The sequence below is a fragment of the Suncus etruscus genome, chromosome 18 (assembly GCF_024139225.1).
Source record: "Suncus etruscus isolate mSunEtr1 chromosome 18, mSunEtr1.pri.cur, whole genome shotgun sequence".
Classification (NCBI taxonomy): domain Eukaryota; kingdom Metazoa; phylum Chordata; class Mammalia; order Eulipotyphla; family Soricidae; genus Suncus; species Suncus etruscus.
In genome coordinates this window covers 12,555,302-12,582,792 of record NC_064865.1, presented here as the reverse complement: position 1 = coordinate 12,582,792, position 27,491 = coordinate 12,555,302, and the positions used below count along the sequence as shown (strand labels likewise).

The window sequence follows — 27,491 nt, the reverse complement described above, 5'->3', positions numbered from 1 at the left end:
GAAACAAACATTCCAAGAATAAATAAAATAGGGTGCATTATCTATATGAATAATCCACATCTACCCAGATGTATGGAGAGTGCAGATACATATATTGTCACTCATATACACAAAGCAAATGGTAAATCTGGTCAATTTTTTTTTTACTCTTCTTGGACTTAGTTGAAAATTGAAACAAAAAGATAGAGGGGAAAAAAGTCATAGCTACTTTTGAAAAGAGAAATTGTTGGGGAGGGGATGTGTGGGAGAAACCCGTCTCTCTCCTTTTATTTCTTCCTTTTTAAAACATTCATCAGCATATGCCTCATTTCAGATGCAACAAATGTAAATATACTTTTCCCTGCACAGAATTTTAAGTGAAAGTCCAATGGTTTGGAGGGCGGTCTAAGTCTGCCTAACAGATGCAAACAGTCTTGTGGCTTCAGTTCCATCTTTGAGTCCCCTAAAAAGATTTGCTATGGCCAACAAAGGAAACTGTCACACCTTTTCCCATCACCGCTTTAATTTATGCTCAGTCTCCAAGTTTTTTTTTTTCATATTGATTTGATAATCACTTTAAGGCAGAACATTTAAAATAAGAAAGAGCTTGTGAGTAGGTTGAAAAGGGGGGTCCTTGCAGGCCTGCCTCAATATGGTGAAAATGGGGAAGCAAAAGAAGCCAGAGCTGTAAAGGTTGTTTTGTAAAGTGGGTTTTTATTATGCACCGACTCTCTCCGCATTTACTTAACTCTTCACGGGCTGTTGGGTAGGTTAACACCCTTCAAGGCCTCTTTCATGTCCAATACCTCGTTTGTTTGTAAAGGAAAATGAGCCTTTAACACATTTCAACTAGGGAAAAAAATAGAGAGAGAGAAATTTTTATTTGTCTTAATCAAAAAATCAGAAAACCCTTCTCTTCTTCCCAGCTCCAACGATCCCTCCTTCCATTAGGAGGCTAAAGAATGAAAGTGAACATATCTAAGTATAAAGGTGTGTCAACTCTAAGGTCCATTTTTTGGGATCACCTTATAGTATGCTCCTCCATCTGGGACAAAGCAGAACTTCCCTAAGCTTTCTTGAATCTTGACAAGAAATGGCTCCTCTCAGTTGCCAAGGATCCTATAGTGCTGGAATGGCCACTTTTGGTGTCATTTGCTCTATTAGAAAGTTCTCTGGAAAGTGACTGTGTGCTATGTAGCTGGATGGGAACTCAAAGGGTTTCTCATTTCTTATGTCAAGATGAAAGCGACTTGGGTGCTCTGAAGTGTATTGTTTTGTGGTTCTACAAAATGGACTTCTTAAGATTTATATAACCTTTAGGCTGCACTTTCTGACAGTGTTTTTCTCTTAAAGTATATGTTCTTCCAAGCTTGCTCAAGCTCAATAGTTTCTTTTAAATGTCTTCTATGAATAATAGAGATTTGCAATTCAGGGATAGGGCATATTGATACACTTAACTCAAATGGTCTTTTTTGAGTAGTGCCTACTTAAGTAATGTAATATTTTTTTCTTTTATAAGGGCTCCGTGGAAGCTCAGTGTGGGCTTGTTCTCAATGGTCAAGGTGGAGTGATAAGAAGAGGTAAGTAGCAATTTATTAAACCTAACATTCTTCTGTCTGTTACTTCGATTTTGACAATCTGATTCCTTGTATGATGATGAAAGAAATACTTTTTCCTGACCCACGTAGCATATTCAACATTTGGGTTGCCTTATGGAATATTGGTAGGAAGGAAGGAAAGAAGGAAGAAAAGAAGGAAGGAAGGAATTTTTCTTACCTCCCCTTCCCCCATTACCACATCCTTAAGCAGAATTTCTATTCTCTTTTAGCCCTGAATGTGCCAGCCACAACCTGCATGTTTGAGGTGATGGTGTTAGCTTGAGGCTTTGAAGGATTCTGTGAAAGGCTGGATTCGTTGAAGCTTTAGGGAAAGCTAATGAAACACCAGTGTAGTAGCTGTGTTTATTTTTTTTAGGTGTCCAGAACATTTCTTTCTTTAAAGAAGGGTGGGAGGAGGTGGTGGTGTTAACTGTACCGGATAAAGCTTTCTTGTTCCCATCTGTTGAGGCAAACATCTGAAACTAGAGTTACCCATGAAATTGGAAGGAGTGGGGGAAGGCAAGAGTTGAGAGCTGTTGATTTTGGCTCAGATACTGATGGGGGGGCTGCATCTCAGATGTTCCATTTTGACAAAAGGTTTTAAACTATGACATTCTCAGACCTCAAGGCAGTGCAGATTTTGCTGGCTTCCTCACTTAACTATACTCAGAGCCTCTGAATCTTATTTTTCAAGCAAGCTGAGTAACCCGAAGAACACACAAGGCAAAGGAGACCAGCTGTTACCTCAACTTCATATGAATTAATAAGACATCGCCTATTGAATAGGACTAATTCCAGCTCCAGGGCCATAGTTGTCTTTAGTAGCTAAGACACTAAAGACTAAGTCATTTCTGATGGTTCCAAATAAAAGTTCATCTTCAGTCTCTTTCTCCGTTCCTTTCAAAGTTCATTGAAAGATTCCACTGCTTTTCAACTAAATAAATGCAGTGATAGAATGTGGTAATATTTTTGTTTCATGTTTAAATTACAAGTTTTACACTGGAGGTCCAATACATAAAGCTACTTAATTTGAGGGGGAAATAAAGCAAAATCTATTTTCCTTTAGACTATTATTGTTATTATTGTAAATACTGGAAGCTTTCATTATTCAACTTCTTGCTGACCCCTGTGGAGATCTGAAAACTTCAAAACAAAGCTACTAAATTTGTGCCACAAAAAAATAGTTTTTCAAAGAAGACTGTTAACCTGGTCAGGCCAATCTGCGGCTATCCTGAGAGTACTGAAAATACTTTTAGTAAAAATTGAAATGGAAAATGCTGACTCTGTCGAGTGGAAGTTTAAAAATTCACACCAATAGGTCAGGTGAAACGTCCTGAACTGCGTTTGCTAGGGCGGTCACTGGGAAGGTGAGGCCAAGCACCCAGGGCGCGCAGATAGCCGGTGGTGCTGAAGGACAGCGCCACAAATTAGCTCCAGAAGAACGCTCCTCCCAGAGCGGGGCAAGCGCTCCTGCGTTCTTTCCGTTCTATTCTTCCTTTGCTCCAAGATCACGTTGTCAAAAGGCTGGAAATTGCATTCGATCTTACAACAGCTGACAGAGGGTGGAAATTATATTCCAGGGCGGAAATTATTATTAGGCGGGAGAGAAGGAAGGTGGTAGTGTAGTGGGCTGAATTTTCGGAGAAAGGTTGAAGGGGTAACCTTTCACCATTTCCTGAGAAAAGCAACATACTGGGTTAATTAGAAAATGGGGTGTTCAGATCTATTCTATCAGAATGATAAGAAATGATATATCTTGGGGATGATTGTATTGTTCGTGAAGAATTCTGTGCCAAATCATTTCACCTGAAAACCAGCAAGTAGACTACTTTTTTAAAATCAAGTGTTTGAGTTGGTAGGAGAACATGTTGGCTCCCCAAAGAAGTGGGGAGGTAACTTCTTTGGGGTTTTAAGTCTGCATTGTTGAACAAACCTTAATCCTCACTGTTGCCTCCCCTTTCTGCTCCCCTGGCTGAAGGACTTCAGAATTTAGCTTCAGAGTGTATTTCATTTCCACGTGTTTAAGAGAAAGCCAATTAACTTCCTCGAGCCCCAGAGACCAGGTTGTGTGGCTATGTGTGTCTGTTTACCCTAAAAGAATCAATGTTCATGACAATTAGCAAATGGAAGGCAAGGAAGCCTTGCATAAGAGGACATTGTTTATCTTGCCCTACTTTCCCAGATCTTCATTTCAAAAATTTCTATTCCTTAAGAAATCCTAAAAAATTCATTTCTGACTAACATCATGGTAGTGTATATACAGGATTCAGAATATCAGCTCAAGTTTCCTTTGTTCATGGAAACTCTTCAATGGACAAAAGCTCTATCCAATCACCGTGTGGTATGATATCTTGGGTAGGCATGTGTTTCTCATGTAGTACATGACTTACAGGCTACTTCCCAGGAAATGTCATTTCTTAAAAAGGACATTTTTTTGTTACCATTTTCCCGCTATGGCCAAAATCCTGAATAAACAGGCATTTCTAATGATTCCCCAAAGTTACTGTGGATGGATAGAAATAAATGTCACTTCCCAAAAACACTCTCAAGGTTCTTATGGAAGATCCTAAAATGCTCAAATGCTAAAATTCACTTGGGAGAAGCTGTCTGGGTTATTGTGATGGGCTGATGCAAGGGGAGGGGGAGTTCTCATTTCTGTAAATTTGGCCACTTTTTTCTTGCAAAGAGCAAAGCGTGGTTTCTTTCCCTGATTCACTTTGGAAGTAGTAATTGCATTGTGTTTTGCTGGTAATGAAGGCGAGATAGCCACAGAAAAGGCAGCGAAGGAGGGGGTGGGGTGGGGGAGTGGCGAGGAGGTAATTACCACCTAGATAAAATATTTGCCAACGCCTTGGAGGCGCAGCTCCCGGCGCGCGCACTCTCGGTTAATGGTGTGCGCGATTTTGCCCGCAGCTCCTCCACTCAGCCCCATCAGAACCAATAATCTTTACTTTACCCTGTGCTCGCGTATCGATAGCTTCTCTCGCCTCCGGCGTCGGCTTTGATATGTTAATATTTCTGAGTCGCAAATTCTGCAGAGATCATATTAATGTTGTACGTACAGAGTGGAGCTTTGCCACCGTTGAATATTCAGATCCCGAGTTTCAAAAGGCCTCTCTTGAAGAAATGAGACTTCTATTTACAGGAGGCGTCTATGTTTTTAATCATAAAAAAGGGAAAGGAAAGGAAAACCCATTCTACTTTCCTCCCTAGAGTCCTCTGAGCCTCCCTCATGGCCCCTTCCCTTTTGTCAGGCTTTGGTTGGTCTCTTTCCTTGGGCGCTCTGAGAATTTAAGAGTAAGGTGTTTGCTGATCGGGAGGATGATGGATCTGATAGGATTGGAATTGCACGGGTTCCAGAAAGGGGTTCAGTTCAGTTGAGGAGGAGGCTAACGTGGCTTTCACGTGCATGGAGGAGAGAGAAGAAGATGAGATTTTCCATAGTTGGCTGCCAAGTGACATTTGGCCCTGGTCTTTCTTGTGAGATGGGGAAGGCAAACTCGGGAGGAAAAAAGAAAGAGAGAAAGAAAGAAAGAAAGAAAGAAAGAAAGAAAGGAAGGAAGGAAGGAAGGAAGGAAGGAAGGAAGGAAGGAAGGAAGGAAGGAAGGAAGGAAGGAAGGAAGGAAGGAAGGAAGGAAGGAAGGAAGGAAGGAAGGAAGGAAGGAAGGAAGGAAGAAAGAAAGAAAGAAAGAAAGAAAGAAAGAAAGAAAGAAAGAAAGAAAGAAAGAAAGAAAGAAAGAAAGAAAGAAAGAAAGAAAGAAAGAAAGAAAGAAAGAAAGAAAAGGTGGGGGAAAGGAAGAAAGACAAAAATGAAAAAAAGTGTAGCGGGGGTAGCGCCCTTGTTTCGCTTTGTGATCACTCTGCCTTGCAGCCTCAGGCTAATTTCTGAAGCTTAAATACCGCCGTAGCCTCTGGGCCACGCGGAGTGGGAGAGGCCCGGCCACTGGCAGGCGCGCGCGCTTTCCGGATTGCCCGTGGCTACACAAAATACAAACTACTTTGAATCAAACATTTTGGGGGGGAATTAATATGATCTGAACTCTGCACGTTTTAAGAGAGTTGGAGTTTGTCAGATCGCTTAGAGGTGACTGGCACGCCAAGGCGGAGGCATTTAGGCGGCGGGGCAAACATTGTCAGATGTGATTTAATTTTTAGGATAAAGCGTCCGTGAAATGGAGTTGAGCTTCAATCGTTCCATCTGCCAATAACAGGGTGCCTGGGACTGACTGACCGTTCTTCCCAGATGCAGCCCTGGTAGCTGCTAGCTTGCAGCAGCAGCTGCTGCAGCTGCAGGAGGACGTGCTTTCCTCTGCTTCTGCTGGTTTCAAAAGGGATACTGAGCCTGGGTTTAGAGAGGTTCGCTTGGAAGCTTCTGGAAAGAGAAATGGGATGGGAGTGGGGCATATATGTTGGGGACAAAAGCCTTGTTCCTCCATTCAAGTTCCTGGAATCTCTCTTGATATTAGAGACATCTCCATGAATCTCCCTGTAACCAGAACATCAAAATTCATCTCTGTGGCCCTTCCACTGTGAAAACAGTTCCAGAAAGACACCTTCGGAATTTCTTTGTCCCCCATTACTTTGGCCAATACAAATTCTGCAGATTCATATTTTGGTACACGTTGTATGAAGTCTGAAATTCATATGCCAAAGGATCTACAGGCAAGATTTGTTGAACTAATTATTTTCCGGAGAAAGTGGGGGCATAAACTCTTTTCCATAGACCACTGCCTTCCAAATTCTTCATTGCCTAGGAAATCGAGAGAGAGAGAGAGAGAGAGAGAGAGAGAGAGAGAGAGAGAGAGAGAGAGAGAGAGAGAGAGAGAGAGAGAGAGAGAGAGAGAGAGAGAGAGAGAGAGAGAGAGAGAGAGAGAGAGAGAGAGAGAACCAACAAATCCCCCTTTCTTTTGTCCTATCTTAACTGGGAGGATTGTCTTTAGAGATACCTGTACTGGCAAATTTTCTTTCCAACACCACAATTCAATGCTAATTCATCAGCTGTAAGTTCTTTGATTGCAATTAAGTGCTATGTCTTTCCTAGCTGATGATATGTAATATATGCGGGATTAGGTTGGAACTGGGAAGGGCCAGAGGCTAGAGAGGAAGCAGTGGAGGAAAATGTTACCCCAGCCGGTTTCCCCCGTGCACCTCAATGATTCCACAGAACAAACAGAGACAGGAAACTCCCGTAATCGCTTACACATTTTAAATGTGTCAGGGAAAAAAAAAATTCAACAACAACAAAACAAAAACAACAACAAAAGGCGAGTGATCATTGGAGATGAGTCATGGGGGGCGTGGGGGGAGTCCCTGCCGTTTTCCTCTTTTTCATTTGAATTGTAAACATCTGTTTGGCTGTAAGGCGAACAGAACATTTATTTTGCTCTCAAGATTTGGTCTCATTATGTCAACACTGAAGCGGCGGCGAATTGGGCGCCGGGGCGGCTTTGGCGAGGTTGAGCGCACGGGCCCAGCGCACAAAAAACGGCTGCAAGTATCGATCGAACCTGGAAAACGTGCCCCCCTTGAGCACCCAGCCAAGCTTTCTTAGAGGGGTGAGGTACCCAGTGGGGCTTGAGGCTTAGAGGCAGCTTTAGGGAGGAGGGGCAGGGGCACTTCAAGTTCCTCAGAGATGGCCCTAGAGGTTTTCCATGCCCTAATTGCCTGAGATGAGAAGAGGAAAAGACTGCCCAGGCTTTGGCATTTGCTTGTAGCACTAAAGCGGGTAGGGGATTGGGGTGGGGTTTTGGATAGGGAGGGCAGAGGAGGGGGTCTTTGGGTCGCCCTCCATTGGCTCCAACCCGAAAATTGGGTCTGGGGATGATGGATTTGATTTAAGTTGCTCTGCGCCATACACGTACGCATTTCTCCTTGCAAGTTGGTAAGAGATAATGTGATCGGCCCATTTCTCAGATGGACTAATTGAGGCCTAGTGTTTCCCTTTCTAAGACCCCCGTGGGTCCTGTTAGCTTCTTCCTGGATCCCTGCACACACCAATGTCTTTGGCTTCATCCAAAAAATGGTAGCTGGTAGCCATTCAATGTTTCTTTCCTCAGCATAAACTCAACCAAATCTGAGGCTACAGGATATGAATCTTTGCATTTTGTGCTTAGTTTTATTTTCCACCCACTAAATCTTGGCTGCGGTATCTGTAATGGCCATATCTTAGGGCTTCAATAACTACCTTCAGTAATTAGTTCTTGAATTATTACTCTTTTATTATTGCTACTCAGATTAGTTTTAAGCATCGCTGGAAATATGAAAACTTTTTTATATTTCCATTTTTAGAATGATGATTTAATGGAAGTATTGTTTCTGTACATTGTAAATGGAAAGGGGATATACTGGGGAGAAACCCTGCATGATGAATGAGCCCACTTAGTTGTGACACCAACTCTACAAGTTGCCAAATTTTTAGCAAGAATGAGCGAGAAAAACAGCTGCTAAAAGAGATAGAAATAGAAGGAAAGAGAGAGAGAGAGAGAGAGAGAGAGAGAGAGAGAGAGAGAGAGAGAGAGAGAGAGAAGTTCCCCAAGGCTGTAGCAATGCCAAGTATCAAAGCAAAAGAAATTCCCTTTAAAGTTGCTGTGACATAAAAAAATAAAAGACTCTAGAGTGGATGGGTAATCCTGAATACAAACTAAATCCTCCGGGCAATTTGTGTGTGCACAAAACATACTCTTAATATGCAGCCTCTATAAAATATCCAAAAAATACTTATTTGAGCAGAAGCCTAAAGCCGAAACTGAAGGTAGGAAAAGACCCAGGGCCCAGGAGTTCTTAGCACTTGGCTAGGTAGCAAACCAGAAACTTTCCTGAAAGCTGCTGATTTTTAGTGTATGGGATTCGGGTTTCTGTAAAAGGACAAATTTCACATTAGATAAAAAGTCCAGTTTATCATTAGAACATGATCATCTGCATTTCCCTAAGTTAACTAGGCCTTCCTCTGCTCTTGGTAGAAGCAACTTACATACTCGAAACTTCTGACTCAGTGGGTGAAATTCTTGTACTTCTTTTGTATACTGGCTGCTGTGCAAAGGAAGGGTTATTGTAAGTATATAAATCGGAATTAAGTTCATATTGATTGTGGATAAAGGTCCATTTTCAGAAAAACATTGAGTGAATTTGGGGGTTATTAGGGTGTTGATTCTTTTGTTTGTTTGGGGGCTACACCAACCAGTACTCAATACAGCTGTACTATCTCTCCTATCCAGGTTTATATTGAAGAGTGATATTAAATTCCTATTATGTTATTGAAGTTCAGATTCACTGATACCTAGTTTACTTTTCTATTTGTCTCAACTTTAGAGAAGTCATTTAAAATTTTTTATGATTTTATTAAATCATGTAAAAAGTTCATGGGTCCAAAGTGAGATGATAGGGTTTTTATTAATAATTTTTATTTTGACCAAAGTGTCTTACTTATCTTTCACAGTAATATTTTAGGTACATATTAACATCAAATCAGGGGCATTCTCATCACCAAAGTTGTCCTCCTTCCACCCCTGTTCCCATCTTGCATTCATATCCCCCACCATCACCCCCTGGGCTACTAGTTTGGTCTTGGTACTCTCCATTATTTCCCCTTCTATTTGAAAGGCGGAACTAGGTAGTTCAAGTTATGTGGTTTTGTTTGAAGAAAAGAAAAGCAATAAAATGGGGTAAAAATCAAATAAGCCGAATATGGACCGAGTCCTTCTAGAGGCTCTCAACCTCAGCTTGAGAGCAGAAAGGGAAAAAGAAAGTGAAACACCACAACAATACAAAAGGAAATATCAAAATAATCCAATGAGCACTACAGCAATAAAGACAAGCACCACTTAATAATCAGGGTCCTGAAATAAAAACATAACAGAGTGCAAAAAGGAGAAAAAAAATTAGAGACAACTTCAATATTTAAACCAAAACAAAGAAATAAAAAAAATAGATAAATAAAATAAAATATTATTTTGTAGATTTAAACCCAGAAATCTGGGGACATGATCACCATCATAATTAGGATTATCATCATCATTATCACTATTTCATTAGAAATTTATGGGGCCGGGAAGGTGGCGCTAGAGGTAAGGTGTCTGCCTTACAAGCGCTAGCCAAGGAACGGACCGCGGTTCGATCCCCCGGCGTCCCATATGGTCCCCCCAAGCCAGGGGCAATTTCTGAGCACATAGCCAGGAGTAACCCCTGAGCGTCAAACGGGTGTGGCCCAAAAACCAAAAAAAAAAAAAAAAAACAAAAACAAAAAAAAAAAAAACAGAAATTTTATTTGAAATTCCAGTGGTAATTATGGGAAGTTTCTTTTTTAAAATATATATATATATCACTGCTGAGAAAAAAATTCGCTTGAGAATCTATTATGTTAGCCAAAGTTTAATGCCAAAGAATTTCAACATAATTATTGAAGATTCAAGTCTCAGATTTCAAACTGATGGCAAATTTCTAGAACCTAGTTTCAGAAATTTAGCTGAGGGTTCAGAGAGATAATGCTGGGTAACCCCTGCCTTGCCTATTTTTTTTTGAAGTCCACCCCATTTTGATCCCTGATATAGACTATGGTCTCTTAGCACCACAGGAGTGATAACTGAGGAGAGTCAAAAATCCTGAGCACCACTGGTATGATTCACCCAAAAAAAAAATTTAGTTGAATTTATAGTGTATGTCTTCCAGTTCAGAAAGCACTGTTTTTACTGTCTTTATTTTGGTGGGGTTTTTTATTTGTTTGTCTGTTTAAGAGCCACACCCTTTAGTGTTTAGGGCTTACTGCTGGTTCTGCATGCAGGAAATTATCCTGATGGGTTTGGTGGATCATATTGGATGCTAGGGATTAAACCTGGGTTGACTGACCATGTACAAGGAAAAAACTCAATCTGCTGTACTATTGCTCTGGGCCCTTGTTTTATTTATTGAGAAAAGACAATATTCAGATTCTTAGTTCTTAGCAGAGAATCAGCTTCATAAATCTTTGGGGGTATATCCTTTCAAAGCAAGTGAAGATGACTATGAGATAGTCAGATGCAATTCCATATATATATATATATATATATATATATATATATATATATACATATAAGGTAGTAATTCTTGAAGAGCAGAGCAAGGTTGCCTAGTCCTTCCACTCAAATCCAGGAACCTTTTGCCTTTTGGAACATCCTTTTAGGTTCCTGAGCAACTACACCCAGTACACATAACCAAATCTAATTAAGAGAAATTCCAACAACATTGGGGAGGAATGTTGCGGGGGGTGGGGGGTGGGGGGGGTGGGGGATGCGGCATACCAAAGGTGCTTAAGAGAACTACTCTGGCTGTACTCTGCTCAGGGATTCATGAGTACCAGTGGTCAAACTAGGGTCTGCCACATAATGGCCAAGAGCATTATACTCTGTAGTATCTTTCCAGCATCCAACCTAACATTTTATGAGTAAGTAAAGGAGAGAAAGAATAATGAGATTAGTCCAAGACCACTGCTAACTAAATTTCATTGTCATTTGAGCCAGTTAAGTATCTTCTAAGGATGCTAAAGATCAGACGATCTGGTATTGGACTTGAGACTCTGCCTTTCTAATGAGTTTCTAGGAGATGCCAACACTGCCAGCTAAGAACCACACTGAATAAGATACTTTGGACCCTATTCCACTCCCCTGTTTTATTTTCCCTCCAACTACTTTTATTAGAAAACAATGGGCTTCCAAACAGTTCTTAGGAAGCCTTGAAACTACTCTGAAAATATTCAGCCATGCTAGTCTGACGATTCAATTCTAGGGTTTGAGGATGTGTAGTTGTTTGGGCCCTACAGTGCCAGGAACAACCACTACCATGTGGTATCAGTTTATTAACTCTGGCCCTAAACATAAAAAGCACAAACTCTTGTCCATTCCTGGCCCCTCTAACTACTTTTTCTTCTCTTTTCCTTCTTAGATATCACCCTTTTTAGAAGAAGGGTATTAAGTTTGCCCATTACTAAAGAAATAAAATGTATGTTTAGTAAAGTAAACCTGAAATTTGAACTTATCAATGATTTTTAAAGTGTCTCCCCTTCTATTGATCAATGCATGGAGAAGCAGCCTTGTATCAGGAACTCTGTTGATAACATGTTAGCAATTGTAGACAGTGACTTGAGGTCTTTTCAGTAGGAGAAAAATTAAGGTGCAATAAAATATCCCCTCTCATATTGAGATCGTAAATCTATTTCACCTTCCTGAGAAAAAGAAATTCACTATTGTTCCTGGAGTAAAGCTAAGATGAAGGGCCTTCTGGTCATTTAATTCAAAATCTTATGGGGCCAAAGCAATAGTACAGTTGTAGGGCATTTGCCTTCCATGCAGCCAACACAGGACCGATTCAATTTCCAACATCCCATTTGGTCCCCGAGGCCTGCCAGGAGTGACTTCTGAGCACAGGGCCAGAAGTAATTCCTGAGGGCTGCCGAGTGTGCCCAAAAACAAACAAACAAAAAAAGACAAAGCCTTCTGAGCTAGGAAGTGAGAAAGTTGGAAATTAGTAGTTACTATTTCTTTGTTCACTAATCATAGTAATTCTAGTGAAAGCTTTAACAATAATATCATTCATGAACATGCAATTGTTCTCTCTGTTATTGTGTTTTATGTCTTGTGTTGTGTATAACTATGAGTGCTAATTCTGAAGCATATAGTAGAGAGAGTTGATCTTTAATCAACCTACATGAGATTGGAATTTTCTGACAGTAGGCAAATTAATTTTAGTGGTACCTTAGGTTTGGGTGACTCTGATGCCTATAGTTGGTAGATGAGAAAGGAAAGGAGATGGAAATTCTCACATATTTTAGAAAAGAATTTCCTAAAATTTTGAGTATATAATCAGTCATTGATTTCAATAACTCTGTGCACACATTTGAGAAAGGGAGGGAGAGAAAAGGGAGAGGGGGGGGGGGGAGGGAGAATATCTAGCTTTTGTGAGGTTAACTATTACAGTCTGGGATTTTATTGGATTATTTCTTCATGTGGTTGATATCAACCCTGGTACACCAGCCAACAAACCACAAAATGTCAAAATTAAATTTTAACAACTAAAGTAAAATTTATATAATATTTGAAAAATAGGACCTTGTTTATTTGGGGGGGGGTATTTTATTTTTGGTTTTTGGGTCACACCTGCTGGTGCTCAGGAGTCACTCCAAGCAGACTCAGGGGACCATATGGGATGCCGGGCATCAAATCCAGGTCTTTTGCGTGCAAGGGAAATGCCCTCCCCACCATGCTATTTCTCTGGGTCCTGGAAGATAAGACCTAGAATGGCATTTTAAAAGTTCATTTTCAGAGCAATTTTCTAAGATGAGCCAGATTGTATATATATAAATATAATTTTGTCACCACATATTCCCCAATCCAAAGTAATACCTTGAAGTTTACTTTGCTTTGCATATTAATCTTTTCCTATTGTCACTAATATGTAATATACTTTTTCTTTTACAGGTGGTACCTGTGTGGTCAACCCCACAGATTTATTTTGCTCTGTGCCAGGCCGTTTGTCCCTCCTCAGCTCTACTTCTAAGTACAAGGTGACCATTGCTGAGGTGAAGAGGCGTCTCTCACCACCTGAATGCCTAAATGCTTCACTCTTGGGAGGCATTTTAAGAAGGTAAAATAGTGTTTTCTGAAACAGTAGGTCTTTTCATCATTATGATACCAAGTGTGTTATGTTTTTGTCTGTTGTTGGCATCCCATTTATTTATCTAATCATTTTTTTCAAATGTGAAATTTCAATACCAAGTTTTTGTTTGTTTGGGAACAGAGCAAAATCCAAGAATGGAGGCCGCTGCCTGAGAGAGAAACTGGATAGGCTTGGCCTGAACTTGCCAGCAGGAAGACGGAAGGCGGCCAATGTCACGCTCCTCACTTCCTTAGTTGAAGGTATGGCTTTTCAATTTTGTAAAAGCATGGTGGAAGGATAGCAAGTCTTTGAAACTTGAATGTTTTCAATTGTACTATTTTATTTATGCTTAGCAATTAAACATGACAATTAATAGTTACAAGTTAATTTTTAATAATAATTAACAATTTTAATGCTTCAGTCAAAGTAAAAGCAAGACTTAGAGAATACATAAGATACCATTTACCATACTAATCTTAGCAATATGAAGGAAAGAAAAATCAAGGGAAAATTTAAGTAGTTCATAAAATGTTCCCAAAATACCACCACCAGTAAAAAAAAAAGATTGACTGTACTGGTGTCAGTTTGATTATTATTTATTTTAGTGTACAAGCAAATCTGACTTAACTCATAATTCAGTACTGAGCATTATCTGCTATTTAATAAACATTCTATAAAGAGTTCTGAGGAGTCTATATGTGAATCTAAATTAGAGAACATATTATGCAAATTCTAGAGATATCTCTTAGATTACAAGGAAGGTATGGTGAAATTCCATGGTATTTTACCTGTATAAATTCAGTTACCAAAAGGTTAAGATTAGCAAGAGATTTAGAGACAACAGTGGAATATATTCCATAAAGTTATTTCTTTTTTGATACTTCTTTGCCACTTTGTTTCTTTTCTAAGAATCAGACACTCTTATTCAGTATTCTTTCTTTTTTTTTTTTTTTTGTGGTTTTTGGGTCACACCCGGCAGTGCTCAGGGGTTACTCCTGGCTCCATGCTCAGAAATTGCTCCTGGCAGGCACGGGGGACCATATGGGACGCTGGGATTCGAACCGATGACCTCTTGCATGAAAGGCAAACGCCTTACCTCCATGCTATCTCTCCAGCCCCTATTCAGTATTCTTTCAAGAAGAAATATGAGAGGTTGGAGTTGTGGCTCAGGGGTAAAAGCCTTACATAGAATAAGATCTAGTTCAGTCCTAAGCATGAAAGGACAGGCAGACAGACAGACAGACAGACAGACAGACAGACAGACAGACAGAGAATACGTGCAGAAGCGTTTTTTTTTTAACTTTCAGGAGTTTTCCCATAACTCAGTTATTAATACAGAGGCCATTTTGTCAAAATTCACTTGAATATGCCTTTAACTCTTTTATTGCATTAGTCACTTCTTTTTTTATAAGACCCTGCAGGTTATGAAAAGTAAGTAAAGTACAAAAACAAACATCGGGATTTTTCCAGGTTATAAAAAGTTATGTTTTCTGTTAGACTTGATATTTTTGACACTAGTGTTGGCAAGATTACTTTGGTAACTTTGCTGTTAATGGTTATCTTTGCTTATGCCCCCATTTAAAATGTTAACAATCACAAAAATAATTTTATAATCCTCTAACATTTAATAAATTTTACCAATATGTTCTATGTTTTACCTTATGTGCTGTGTTTGACTGTGTCTAATAATACTTAAAGATGAAATGGTAGAAAAAAATATTATACTATCCACTCACAAGGGCTATACATACTAGGGGAAGGAATCAGTAAAAAAGACATTTGATAAAGGGAAATTTATATAGAGAATATTACAAAAGAAGAGCTATTCCTGCTCAATTTAAATGAAATCATCATTAAAATTGTAACTATATAAAAATGGAAATGGAACAAAATACTTGTGAGAATATAATGGAGTGAATTCAAGTCCTATATGGATGAGAAGATTTGATTAGTTCCAAAACCCATCTATCCCTACAATCATCTATAACTAAAAGTTTCAAAAGAGCTTGACCATACAAAGTGCAAGTATAAACTGAAAAACCATAAAAGCACAGATTCATAATGTGTCTTGTTGATGTTCATGATCCAAACAGACTGGAGCATCTTGTGTTTTGAGCTCTGTGGCTGTTCGTGTGTTTGTAGTCATGCCTCTCCTATCTCTAATATGCTCATATCATGTTCTGTTTACTTAGCAAGATTTTTTCTCAAGCATCTTATTTACTGTGTTTTGAAATGCCTTCAGTCTTCATGGTAGAGAAAAGAAATGTTTTATTGTTGAATTACAGGCATTTGGGCTTTCTTTTTTTTTGGTTATTGTTTTGTTTTGTTTTGCTTTGCTTTTTAATTTTGGGCCAGACCTCAGGTGCTCCCTGAGTACTCCTGGCTCTGTGCTCAGGGATCACTTGTGACTGTGTTCTAGGGAACACATACACACACAAACACACACACACAAGAAATTTAGGATCAAAGGGTTATTTTAATACCTCAACTGTACAGTGTTATGCCCTATAAAATGTACTCAAACATACTTTAAAAAAATCTTTTGTGTAGACTGGGAGATAACTCAAGATTAGGGGTACATGCCTTGCATATTTAGGCCTCTGAGTTTATCTCTAGTACCACATATGCCAGCACCACCATCTAACTGCTGGTGTAACTTGGTGGTCTACCACGCTGCTGGGCAAGCAGCACTGCATTGCAAAAACTAGTACTGACTGAAATGTCAGGCTGTATTGGATGAATATTGCTGGGAGAGATCTCTGGGCTCACTGAGGACTGCTTAGGATACTCTCACACATAAAAATAGAAAGGTTATGTGTACTATGTTCTCTGATATTTTATTCTATCATCACAGTTCTGCATTCTTTAATAATATTGAATGTAAACACACTAATTTATTTCAGTGAATGTTGAATTATGAGTCATGTTGCACAGTTTTGAAAATTCTAAGTTATAGTTCAGCAGGTAATGTTCTTGCCTTGCATTGGCCATGGTTCAATCACTGACACCACATACTATCCCCTGAGCCTACCAGGAGTAATCGCTGAGTCAAAGCAAGGAGTAAGCTTGAGCACTTCCAGTGTGGCCTAAAACTAAAAATTAAAAATTCTAAGTTGTTGGAGGCCGGGCGGTGGCACTAGATGTAAGGTGCCTGCCTTGCCTGCGCTAGCCTTGGATGGACCGCAGTTCGATCCCCCAGAGTCCCATATGGTCCCCCAAGCCAGGAGCGACTTCTGAGCGCATAGCCAGGAGTAACCCCTGAGTGTCACCGGGTGTGGCCCAAAAACTAAAAAAAAAAAAAATTCTAAGTTGTTTTGGACATGTGAGCCTAATATTTGAAAAGCAGATACATTCCATCTAAGTAAAATTGATCTTATTTTAATCCAGGGAAAACTAGAAAAGAAGCTTCATGATTGAGGAATCTTCTATATATTTTTATTCTGACATTTCAGTTGGGTTGGTGTTGACAATTAAATGATTTCTTTCAAGCCATCAGGACTCTATGCTTAGCATTAGACTTATATTCTAATGCAGAGCCTAATGCTCTGCTCCAAACCAGTTGTTTTTTTTTTTTTGTTTGTTTGTTTGTTTTTGTTTTTTTCAAAAATTTTGACAGTGGGGCCCGGAGAGATAGAACAACGGCGTTTGCCTTGCAAGCAGCCTATCCAGAACCAAAGGTGGTTGGTTCGAATCCCGATGTCCCATATGGTCCCCCGTGCCTGCCAGGAGCAATTTCTGAGCAGACAGCCAGGAGTAACCCCTGAGCAATGCCGGGTGTGGCTCAAAAACCAAAAAAAAAAAAAAAAAATTTTTTTTTGACAATGAAGCCCCGTTCTGTCTTACTAGCTCGCACCCCCCCAACCTCATACTTAACTTCCCCACTTTTTAAAACTTTTTTACTTGTGATATGACTTTCTTGGAATATCATGGGTTCTACATGGACCATGGTTAAGAAATGCTGCTCTAGAAGTTGTCAGGTGTATACAGAATAACAAGTACCTAAATCTGTTTTATAATCTGGAAGAATGAAATTGTTGATACTTGTCTTCATACTTTTAGTACCTTGAATTTTTTAAAACTAAAATGGGTCTGATATTTTGAGAAGGTAAATGAAAATTTTACTAAATGTACCAGCTGGTATTTAGAAGACTATGGATTGATCATGTAGTTGTATAAAACTTCCCTTTCCCAATCAATCATTTTTGCCAAAGCCACCAACATCTTATTTTTTTTCAGATTAGATTTCTACTTATTAGAAATGGCTCCACAACTTTCTGATAAGCCCTTTTTAAATTCCATCTGAAATTTGAACTATCATTTAAAAGTAAATATGATAAGAAAAATAAGGATAATAAAATGAACCTTTGCTTAATGCTTACTTTAGTCAGAATTCTGAAAGAATCGAATCGATAGGCTCTGGTTTTCTCCTTTGCACATGGACATTCTGGCATTAATTGTATCTTCTTAGGCACAGTTTTGCATTTCAGATCTATAGAATAGAGCCCATTAAAATAAAAGTTAGTAAAGCATACCCTGGTCATTCATGGAAGTCCACATCTGTTGGTGCTTAGGGATTGATTACTTCCTGGTAGTGCTCAAGAGAGCACACAGGATGCTGGAGATTAAACCATGGTCAATTGCATTAAAGACAAGTACCATATTCACTGTCCTATCATTCTGGCCTTTGTCCTTCATTTTAAATGTTCTCTTGGAAGAGAAAAAGTTAAAGTTTTTCTTGAAAAATGGCTTCCCACTCATAATTAATAACTACTGTTTTATCAATATACTTCCTGTTATAAAAAATTAAGATAGCTATGTAAAATTGTTGGGGTTTTGTGTGTAAAATTAGTTTTATGTTGTTGGTCTTTTGTTTATTGTATCAAACAGGATTATGCCCAGGTAAGCTCAGAAGCATTCCCTGGTTCAGTGATCAGGAACCATTCCCAGCCACTACTTGAGAACCACGCAGTACCAGGCATATCATGTGCAAAGCATATATTCCTGTGATTTGAGCTAACCCCCTGGTCCTTATCTATAAGTTGTTAAATTCTAAGTCATAAAATACCTGAAGCATTGGATAACAAATAAACATTATTGCATAATATTTTTTTTTTTTTTTTGGTTTTTGGGCCACACCCGGTAACGCTCAGGGGTTACTCCTGGCTATGTGCTCAGAAGTTGCTCCTGGCTTGGGGGACCATATGGGACACCGGGTATATCGAACCGCGGTCCGTCCAAGGCTAGCGCAGGCAAGGCAGGCACCTTACCTTTAGCGCCACCGCCCGGGCCCCATTATTGCATAATATTTAAGAACGTGTCTTATCAAAATGTTAAACTAAAAAGAAGGAAGAGAACTGAAAGTGCTGGAGCACATACTTGGCATGGCAGTCCTGTGTCTGATTTCTGTACTGCATTGCCAGTGAGCATTACTGGGAAAACCAATGCCTTCTACTACTGTGTGCCCTTTAAGACTCAGAAGTACTGGTTTGAGTAATTTTAGGAGAAGCCCTGGGTCCCTTGAGTACTCTTTGGGAGATACCCCAAATGTTAAATAATTTGACTCCTTAAATCAGATGTTGTCATACAATATTATGAGCATCTTAGATGTTCATCATAGATGGCATCTTTTTAAATCATTTGCTTATTTGACAATGGTTCTCCCTTGACTTGCATCAGCTTTAGATTGTAACATGTAAGGGCAGAGGAAATAGGCTACACATATGCTTTTGTGTCTGGCTTTGTGTTGGATTCTATACTCCTGTGCCTAGTTGTGGTGACCATGTTACAAAAAGACTCGTGTATCTATGCATCTGCTAATCCTGTCAAACTCTTTGGTTCTGCTTATTGCTCATTTTTTAAATCATTCTGCTTACTTAAAGGCATGTTTCTGTGGTAACTTTGTAGTCACTATTTCTTTTTCTATTATTCTTTTTTCAAGGTTTTTTTCTATTATTCTTTTTTCAAGGTCTTCAATATACTTATGCCTTAATTCATGTGGATTTCAAGTTCAATTTCTGCCTTTTCCATTGATTTCATATTTCTAAATAATAGCATCCTAAGACTATTCTAAGACTGTAATCATGCTGTTAATGTCTTCTACTTAATAGCAATAGCAGTATTTGACTTGCTCATTTCTGACTTGCAACAAACATTTTTAAGTATGGAGCAGAGGGAAATTTTATTTTTAACTGTAAATCAACACTTTGTTTTTAATTTCTTTTATTTTATTTTTTGTGTATGGGCCACAAATGGTAGTGCTCAGGATTTACTCTAGGCTCTGTGTTCAAGGATTACTCCTGACACAGCTCAGGGGACTATATGGAATATCAGGGATGGAACTTGGGTAAGCAACATGCTATCCACTGTACTATCTCTCAGGTTCCATAAATCGATACTTTATAAATATATATATATAGTTATGAGTATACAGTGAAACTTTTTCTTTGTACTTTATTCCCCAGTCAATTTCCCTCCTTAAAAATGTTATTGATTTCTCTATTTCTGCCAAGAATACATACATATATATGCAGCCATATACTTTCATTTAAAAGGAATAAATCATTATATACACATTTTTTTATACATTTGGTTTTCTTTCATACTGTTTAGCATTTGCTTGTTTCAGAGCTTATGATATTACATCATTTTAGAGTATTTAACCAGTTCTCCGATTACTCTTATACACTTTATCATTATAAGTACTTCCATAATAGTATTAAAAAACATTAATGCAGTAGTATGTCTCTATATGTCAGCCCAAATAGGAAACAATTAAAATTTTATCTTTTCTAATTTTATTTTTAATAAAATATTTTGTAAGCTATTAAACATATTCATTTTTTTATTTTGGTTTTTGGGTCACACCTGGCAGTGCTCAGGGGTGATTCCTGGCTCTGCACTCAGAAATTCCCCCCATCACGCTCGGGGGACCATATGGATGCCGGGATTCAAACCACCGTCCTTCTGCATGCAAGGCAAATGCCTTACTGCTGTGCTATCTCTCCGGTCCCTACTGAGCAAATTCTTAAAAGAATTTCGTGCTTTTCTTTCCATTTATTTACTTTGTTTTTAGGGAGGATCTTGATAAAGTTCTCATTGATTATAAGTAAATTGAAATGTGTTGTATGCCTTTGATTAGAGGTATCCTGACCTTAGTTTTTCTATTTGCTGATATGAAATTCTGTCAGTATTTTTATTTGTTTTTGTCAATTGAAAACATAGACATTAGGGGCCAGAGAGATAGCATGGAGGTAAGGTGTTTGCCTTTCATGCAGAAGGACGGTGGTTTGAATCTCGGCATCCCATATGGTCCCCTGTGCCTGCCAGGGGCAATTTCTGAGCATGGAGCCAGGAGTAACTCCTGAGAGTTGCTGGATGTGACCCAAAAACCAAAAAACCAAAAAACAAACAAACAAAAAAAAACAGACATTATATGCATTTTTATAAAACATTTTTTGTTATTTATGGGTAAATAAAATTTATATTTATAAATATTTGTTTTATATTATATTAACATATAATCTATATCATATAAAATTGTAAATATATACAAATTATATAAATATATTTATATACATTTATGTGTAAACAAAATTTATATTGTATACATTATTATAATACATTTTAAATTTATTTTTATTTCAATTAAAAATTAAAAAAAATTATTGAGACCAATGTGAATTACAAGTCTATCACAGTTATATTTAAGGTACATAGTGAGACAGGATTAGGGCAATTTCTACCACCAGTGATGTCCTCCCTCTGCCCCTGTTCCCAGCAAGCATCCCATACCTCCACCCTTAGCCCCCTAGACTGCAGTGTAACAGTTCCCTTTTGTGCATAACTTGTTGTAGTTTGAGTTTTTTGATTCTATTGTCATTAGCTTTTAGTTGTGTATTTAAGACTGGTCATTTTTTCTTTCCACTCAATGCTCATGAAACTGCTTTGCCCTAGGTACCATCCACACTTTTTCTCAGTTTATAGGAAGGCATAGAACATGAGGCAGAACAAGATAATTCATGTTCTATGGTTCTGATTAAAAAATAAATAAAAATTAAAAGCAGGCAGAAGCCCCTCCCTAGAATCTATAAATGTGAATTAAAAAAAAGAGGGGGAGTCTTGTATGGTGAAGTTTATTTTGTTTTGTTTCTGTTTTTCATAGACACATCAATTATTGGGGAAATTAGAAAGAAAATTTCCTTGGCCTAAGAGATACAGAATGTCTCCAACATTGAAGGTTACTGTCATGAAACAAACTATAGGTTTCAGACCTGTTCATTGTCAGACTCCTAAGTCTTCCTTCGTGGTGCCAGGATATGTTCTGCTCAGTTGTGGTTGTCAAAGCTAGTCCTCTGTAATTGAAGATGTTGATTTTTGCACAGATCCTAGGATGAATTATATGATAGAGTCTTTGTTTATGGTTCCAGAAGTTCTGTTCAGTGATGATTATTGTAGTCAGTCTTCTATATTTAATGATCTTGGTTTTTGCACAGATCAAAGGACAGTGTGTCTTCTGATATCATCTCACCTTTAGGTGATGAGATAGGGCAATCTGCCCTTAGATCAAATTGTTGCTGTTTCCTCATCAACAGGGTGTTGCTGTATGAACCTACCCTGGGCAAGTTGGTACCAGAGCAGTATTAGGGACTCACACGGGGGGAGTTTACTTCCTGGTGCTGTTGAAGGGAACTGTGACAGTTCTAAGGTTAGGATTGGATGGTTGATGTTTGGTCACATGTTTGATCACATGAGGTCTAAGTCAGTTGAGTCCCCAAGACATATTTTAGGGTGGAAGGCACCCCTGTATTATATTTCTGGTTCTTATCTCTAATAGATAAAAACTTGTTTCTATACATAAGATTTCCCTCATTTTAGTGTGCCTATGCAAAAAGGAATGATACCATATTATATTGTTGGTGCATTTGGGTATAAAAATGACAAGCTAGACAATCCCTGTGCACTGGTTTTGACCTGAGCTTTTATCCCAAGCAAGTTTATTCTACTAGAATTTCATGCTAAACAGAACCAAAACAAACAAAAATAAAAATTATAATTAAGAAAAAAGGGATGGAGAAGACTACTTTTACATTTGGAAATAAATACACTAAGAGATATACTATTAAGAAATTAATTATGTAAGGAAAATATATATATATCCCTATTAAGTCTTTTGAGATAATCTTGGGGGAATAATCTTGGGGGCACATTTTCTTCCCACACCGTGGTTTTATTAATCTGAGAAATGGTTTGTAGCCGTAAGGGATCAGGTAGTATCTTTGAACTGGGGCTGAGTTCGGTAGCAAGCAATATGCCACATTGAGGTGAGGTGGGAGAGAGGGGGCCACCTGGATTGAGTCAGCGGGAGTTGTGGTTGAAGCTTCTTCCTAGGGCGAGAGATGAGGGGTTGAGAGAATGTCCTTTTGCTTTGGGAGTCGGGTAACAGCTAACTGGTGCAGGTGGACGGCCCCAATTCTTGAGGAGTGAAGAGCTGAGGGTGAAGAGATTTAAATAATCAGATCTGGATTGAGAGGGTGAGAGGATAGAAGGAGTTCTGAATGGGGAGGAGTAATATATAACAGGGGCATTATACAATATAGGCATAGATTGTTTACAATATAAATTAGGCAAACATAGAGGAGTCTACTGCATACAAATTCATGTCAACTTATAGATAGGCATAAGAGAAAATTTATAGGTTGTGATTGGGGCCCTGATCCTTATAGTGGTGGGCCAGAGCACTTAAAATAATTGAATTAAGGGGCCGCAGAGATAAGCATAGAGGTTTGCCTTGCATGCAGAAGGACGGTGGTTCGAATTCCGACATCCCATATAGTTCCCCGAGCCTGCCATAAGCGATTTCTGAACGTAAAACAAGGAGTAACCCCTGAGCGCTGCCTGGTGTGACCCCTCCCCCCAAAAACCCCCAAGGAAGGAATTAAGAAAAATAGATGAAAAAAGTAGATTAAAAAAAAACAATAAAGAAAAAAAGGTAAATAAATTAACTGGGCCAGCACAGCAGAGAGAAAAAGTTTTCCAGTTTCTAGGGACTTCATCAATGGCAGGGTGAACTTTGCTAAATTTTAGGATAAGCATATTTTCACTTGAGTTTGCTATGCAATATGATAGCAAGCACTATAAGAGGAGACTACCCTATGTAGTATCCTCCCTCGTGTCTTGTGCGTTGAGGTTCTTTTCCTGAAAGTAAACTGACAGTGTAGGCATTATGCTATAATAATAACATAGTTTGAATTGAAGAAGGAGAAGAGAAGTAAAATTCCAAAATAAATAAAAAAGAAAAGAAAGAAAAAGTAAGATTAACAAAAGAGAGAGAAGAGATAATAGTAATTTACAAAAAACATACTCAATAAATGAGACCTACAACGTAAGTTTCTGGTGTGCAGTTGCCTAGTTCAGTGGTCTCCATGGTCATAAGCTTTATGACTAGTAGAAGACATACTCATAGAGTATTTTATCAAGACATTGTCATAATGAGTACTGGTCTTGAGTCTAATATGTTAGAGCACTTCATTGCAAATTAGGGTGTCCAATCTATATCTCCAGAAACCTCTTTGAACAAAGGAGAAGTAAAGTTAATTTATGCATAATAAAATTAAGGCAGTAAAATAAATATATTTATATTTATGTATAAATAAAATTTATGTTATCTACATTGCTATAATACTTCTGAAGTTTTTTATTTCAAATTATAAACTATTTATTACATTTTATCTTTTATTCTTTTTTGATTTGTGTGTGAGTTTTATTTGTTTGTTTTTTGCCAGATGTGGCTTAGGCTCTGTGCTCAGGAATCAGTCCTGGCAGGTTCAGGAGACTATCTGGGATGCCAGGGATCAAAACCTTGTTGGCTGTGTGTAAGCCAAGTCTTATAATGTCTCTCAGGTCCCTGCTTTCTTTCCTTTTTTCCCTCATTTCTTTCATTCATTCTTTATTTGCTTTTTAATATTTAAATATTTGATTCATCTGTACTTTGCTTTGTTGTTGAATGTATGTTATAGATCCAACTTGTTTGCCTAATATCTTTATTTATCATATATGTTTTGTTAAGTAGTATAAAAGCACACCTGACCAAGCTCAGTGCTTACTTCTGACTCTGTGTTGAGGAATCACTCCTGGTAGGGCTTCAGAGGACCATACATGGTGCAGAGGGTCAAATTCAGGTCAACCTTAGGCAAAACAAGTGCCCTACCCCCATGTACTATCTCCAGTCCAACCCATCACCACATCTTGTCATTGTTGTTAGAGTTTATACTATACTAGTCAAATAAAACAGAACTCACTGTTCAAAAACCTACAATGCTAAAGTCTTTTTCAGTCAAATATTAACTCTATGCTGACTGCCATTCCCTTGGATAAGGCTGAGTGCATCTGATCTATTAGGATGAAGTAGAGTTAATATGTCTCAGACCCAATGTTTTTCCCTTCACCTTAGGACAGTGGTTCTCAACTTTGACTTGGGCGTTATTGCAGGAGCTCTCAAAACTGCAGATGTGCTAGCTCCAGAGATCAATTGATAATAGAGTAGAATAAAACATTTAAAACAAAACATAAGGGTATGGATTTAATTAGGTTGGGAAAAATTACTTTCAACTCTTATTAAATTACTTTCATTCCTTATTCAATTATAGACTGTTTTATTAAATATTCCCATTAATAACATCTTTTAAGTAATTTAAGAGAGTATTCTTTGTAGCAATTTTTCTTTTCTTTTTCTTTTCTTTTCTTTTCTTTTCTTTTAGTTTTAATGTTTGGGTCATTCATGCATAGCTCTGCATTCAGGGACCACTCCTGGTAGTGCTTGGGGAACTTATATGGTTCTGAGGATTGAAATGAGTTTGGCTGTGCAAGGCAAGTGCTTGTCTTGCTGTATTATTTTTCTGGCCCCTCTAGCAACTCTTCTGCTCTAAAACCTATATTCTTTATAAGGGGTTCCTTACAAGTGCATTATTATAACATATTTAAAAGGCTCTTAATTGAATAAATGTTTACTGCACACTAGTTATGAATCAGGTACTCTGTTGTATTGCAAGATATAAAATATGGAGCAAAACATAGAATACAGAATTTCTGCATTTAAAACACTTATTATACTGGAAAAGTGCCCAATCTGAGGACCCTACACTAGATAAATATTGCTTCAGTGTCAGTTTCTCACAAAATAGGAAAATCAATAACATATTCCCACTGTCCTTCAATTCTAGAATTTACGTTAGTTGCTATTTTAAGATTATTTATTTAACACAATATTTTTATCTAGGTTTGAAAATGTTGGCAAATGTGCTTTCTAATGAATACTTTGGGGAATAACTCTGGAGATATATTTGAGTGTGCTATTTCCCTATAGTTGTAAACAAAACGCAAAATATAGATATGTATCTGGAATTTATATAGGAACTAGTGCTTTCAGTTTAATGGTATTGAATATTATTACTAAGTAAAACTTATTAATTGACTTCTTAATACTAAGTAACTAAGTTGATTTAGGCTATATTTTCATGATGACAATCGGTAAGCATTACCTTGTGAATAACAATGTAAAAGAATACTTTAGCTCAAATTTGTGCTGTTTTTTTAATATATATATTTTTTATTTAAACACCTTGATTACATACATGATTGTGTTTGGGTTTCAGTCATGTAAAGAACACCACCCATCACCAGTGCAACGTTCCCATCACCAATGTCCCAAATCTCCCTCCTCCCCAACCAACCCCCGCCTGTACTCTAGACATGCTTTCCATTTCCCATTTGTGCTGTTTTTTAAACTGACTTTATGTGAATTTTCTCCCTAAAGCACACTTACTTTCGTTTAATTTGAATTTTGAGCTACACCTGGAGGCCACATCTACTCTTGACTCTGGCTCTGGCTGGGCCAGAGGTTAAATCTGGGTCAGTGCATGCAAGGCAAATGCCCTAAATGCTATTCTAATGCTCTGCCTTCAAAAGCGCACTTGTTTTAGAGAGGGAAAGAATATCCTTGATGATTATATAAAAGGTTGAAAATCAGATTTATATATTTCTGTTTATAAAATGCATTTAAGTAAGTTTAAAATAATGTGTGAATGTAAAATTCTCAGTAAAAGTAGTCATTGGCATTCTTTTAGAAAACCTTTTCATTAATCTTTTATTTCTGAGATAATTAATGATATCATTATAATTTTTTCTAATGTTTTTCTATAGTTTTTATCTTGCTTTTGAGTGTGATAAATGAATGCCCCTAAATCAAAGAACCAATTCCCTTTTTATGTCATTTTATATTCTATAATTTTTGAGAGTTACTTAATGCAGTCAACAACCATTAATTATGTTGAAAAATGAATATCCCTTAATAATTCCACTTTTTGGTAGAGATAAAAGGGCACTCCTTGATTATAGAGCCCAAGGCCTTTCATTTAAAATAATCTTTTTTTCCAGCACTAAACTTGCTCCCTTAAAGATCCATGATTCCATTCTAAAATTTTAATTTCTAAAATTAAATGGATATACATCCCAACATTCACGTGCTCCTTAGATTGTGTAAAAAAGGGATATAGAGCTTGTACTGCTTTGCCAGATGACTCAATATAATTGAAATAACTGAATAGTTTATACCTCTTTTTGTAATTAAAAATATTGAGGATCCACTATCCTACTCCAGACTGAGGAATAATGACATTATCTGGTAAATAGAAACAGGAAGGAAAACATTCAAAGCCCTTCCTGAGATGCCCTCTCCACTATAGGTTATTATAACTGTTTTTTTGTTCATGAGAGTTTGAACCACCTGTGACAGGGTAGGCCTTTCTTCCAATCAGTCAAATCACTATGTCGTAGTCATGTTTGTGTGTTAACCCTGAAAAAAAAAAAGATTATTTTTTGGATTTGTTATTGTAATTTTGGAATTTTGTTGTGGGCTCACCCTGGTGATTGATGCTCAGGGGTTACTGAAAGATGCACAATCAGGAATTACTCCTGTCAGTGCTCAGAAGATTGAACCCAAATTGGCTGTAAGCAAGGCAAGTGCCCTTGTTGTACTATCACTCTGGCTCCTTAAACCTGTTGTCCTTTGGGTGGAAGGATTTAAGTATACACTTGCCATGTAAAAAAAGAAATTGAATATCGTGTACATTTGAGTTCTGAGATCCATTTATTCATTCTCACGTGGTCCTCCCACACAGAGCTTTTGTGACATGATATACACATCTTAACTACATATCAGAGCGTCTTCACTTGCCACTTCTTTTGATGTAGCATTGCTATACATCCAGTAACAATGTTACATTGCAAGCATGAGAA

The 27,491-nt window shown here is 38.0% G+C and overlaps 1 protein-coding gene across 1 annotated transcript in view; it reads left to right on the top strand.

The window, feature by feature from the left end:
* Positions 1-27,491, top strand: part of TFAP2D (transcription factor AP-2 delta) — a 54,237-nt gene that overhangs the window by 3,770 nt on the left and 22,976 nt on the right. Inside the window, exons 3-5 of the mRNA XM_049765186.1 lie at positions 1,499-1,559; positions 13,022-13,187; positions 13,341-13,459. Coding sequence (XP_049621143.1) covers positions 1,499-1,559; positions 13,022-13,187; positions 13,341-13,459 — 346 coding nt within the window. The remainder of the gene's footprint in view (positions 1-1,498; positions 1,560-13,021; positions 13,188-13,340; positions 13,460-27,491) is intronic.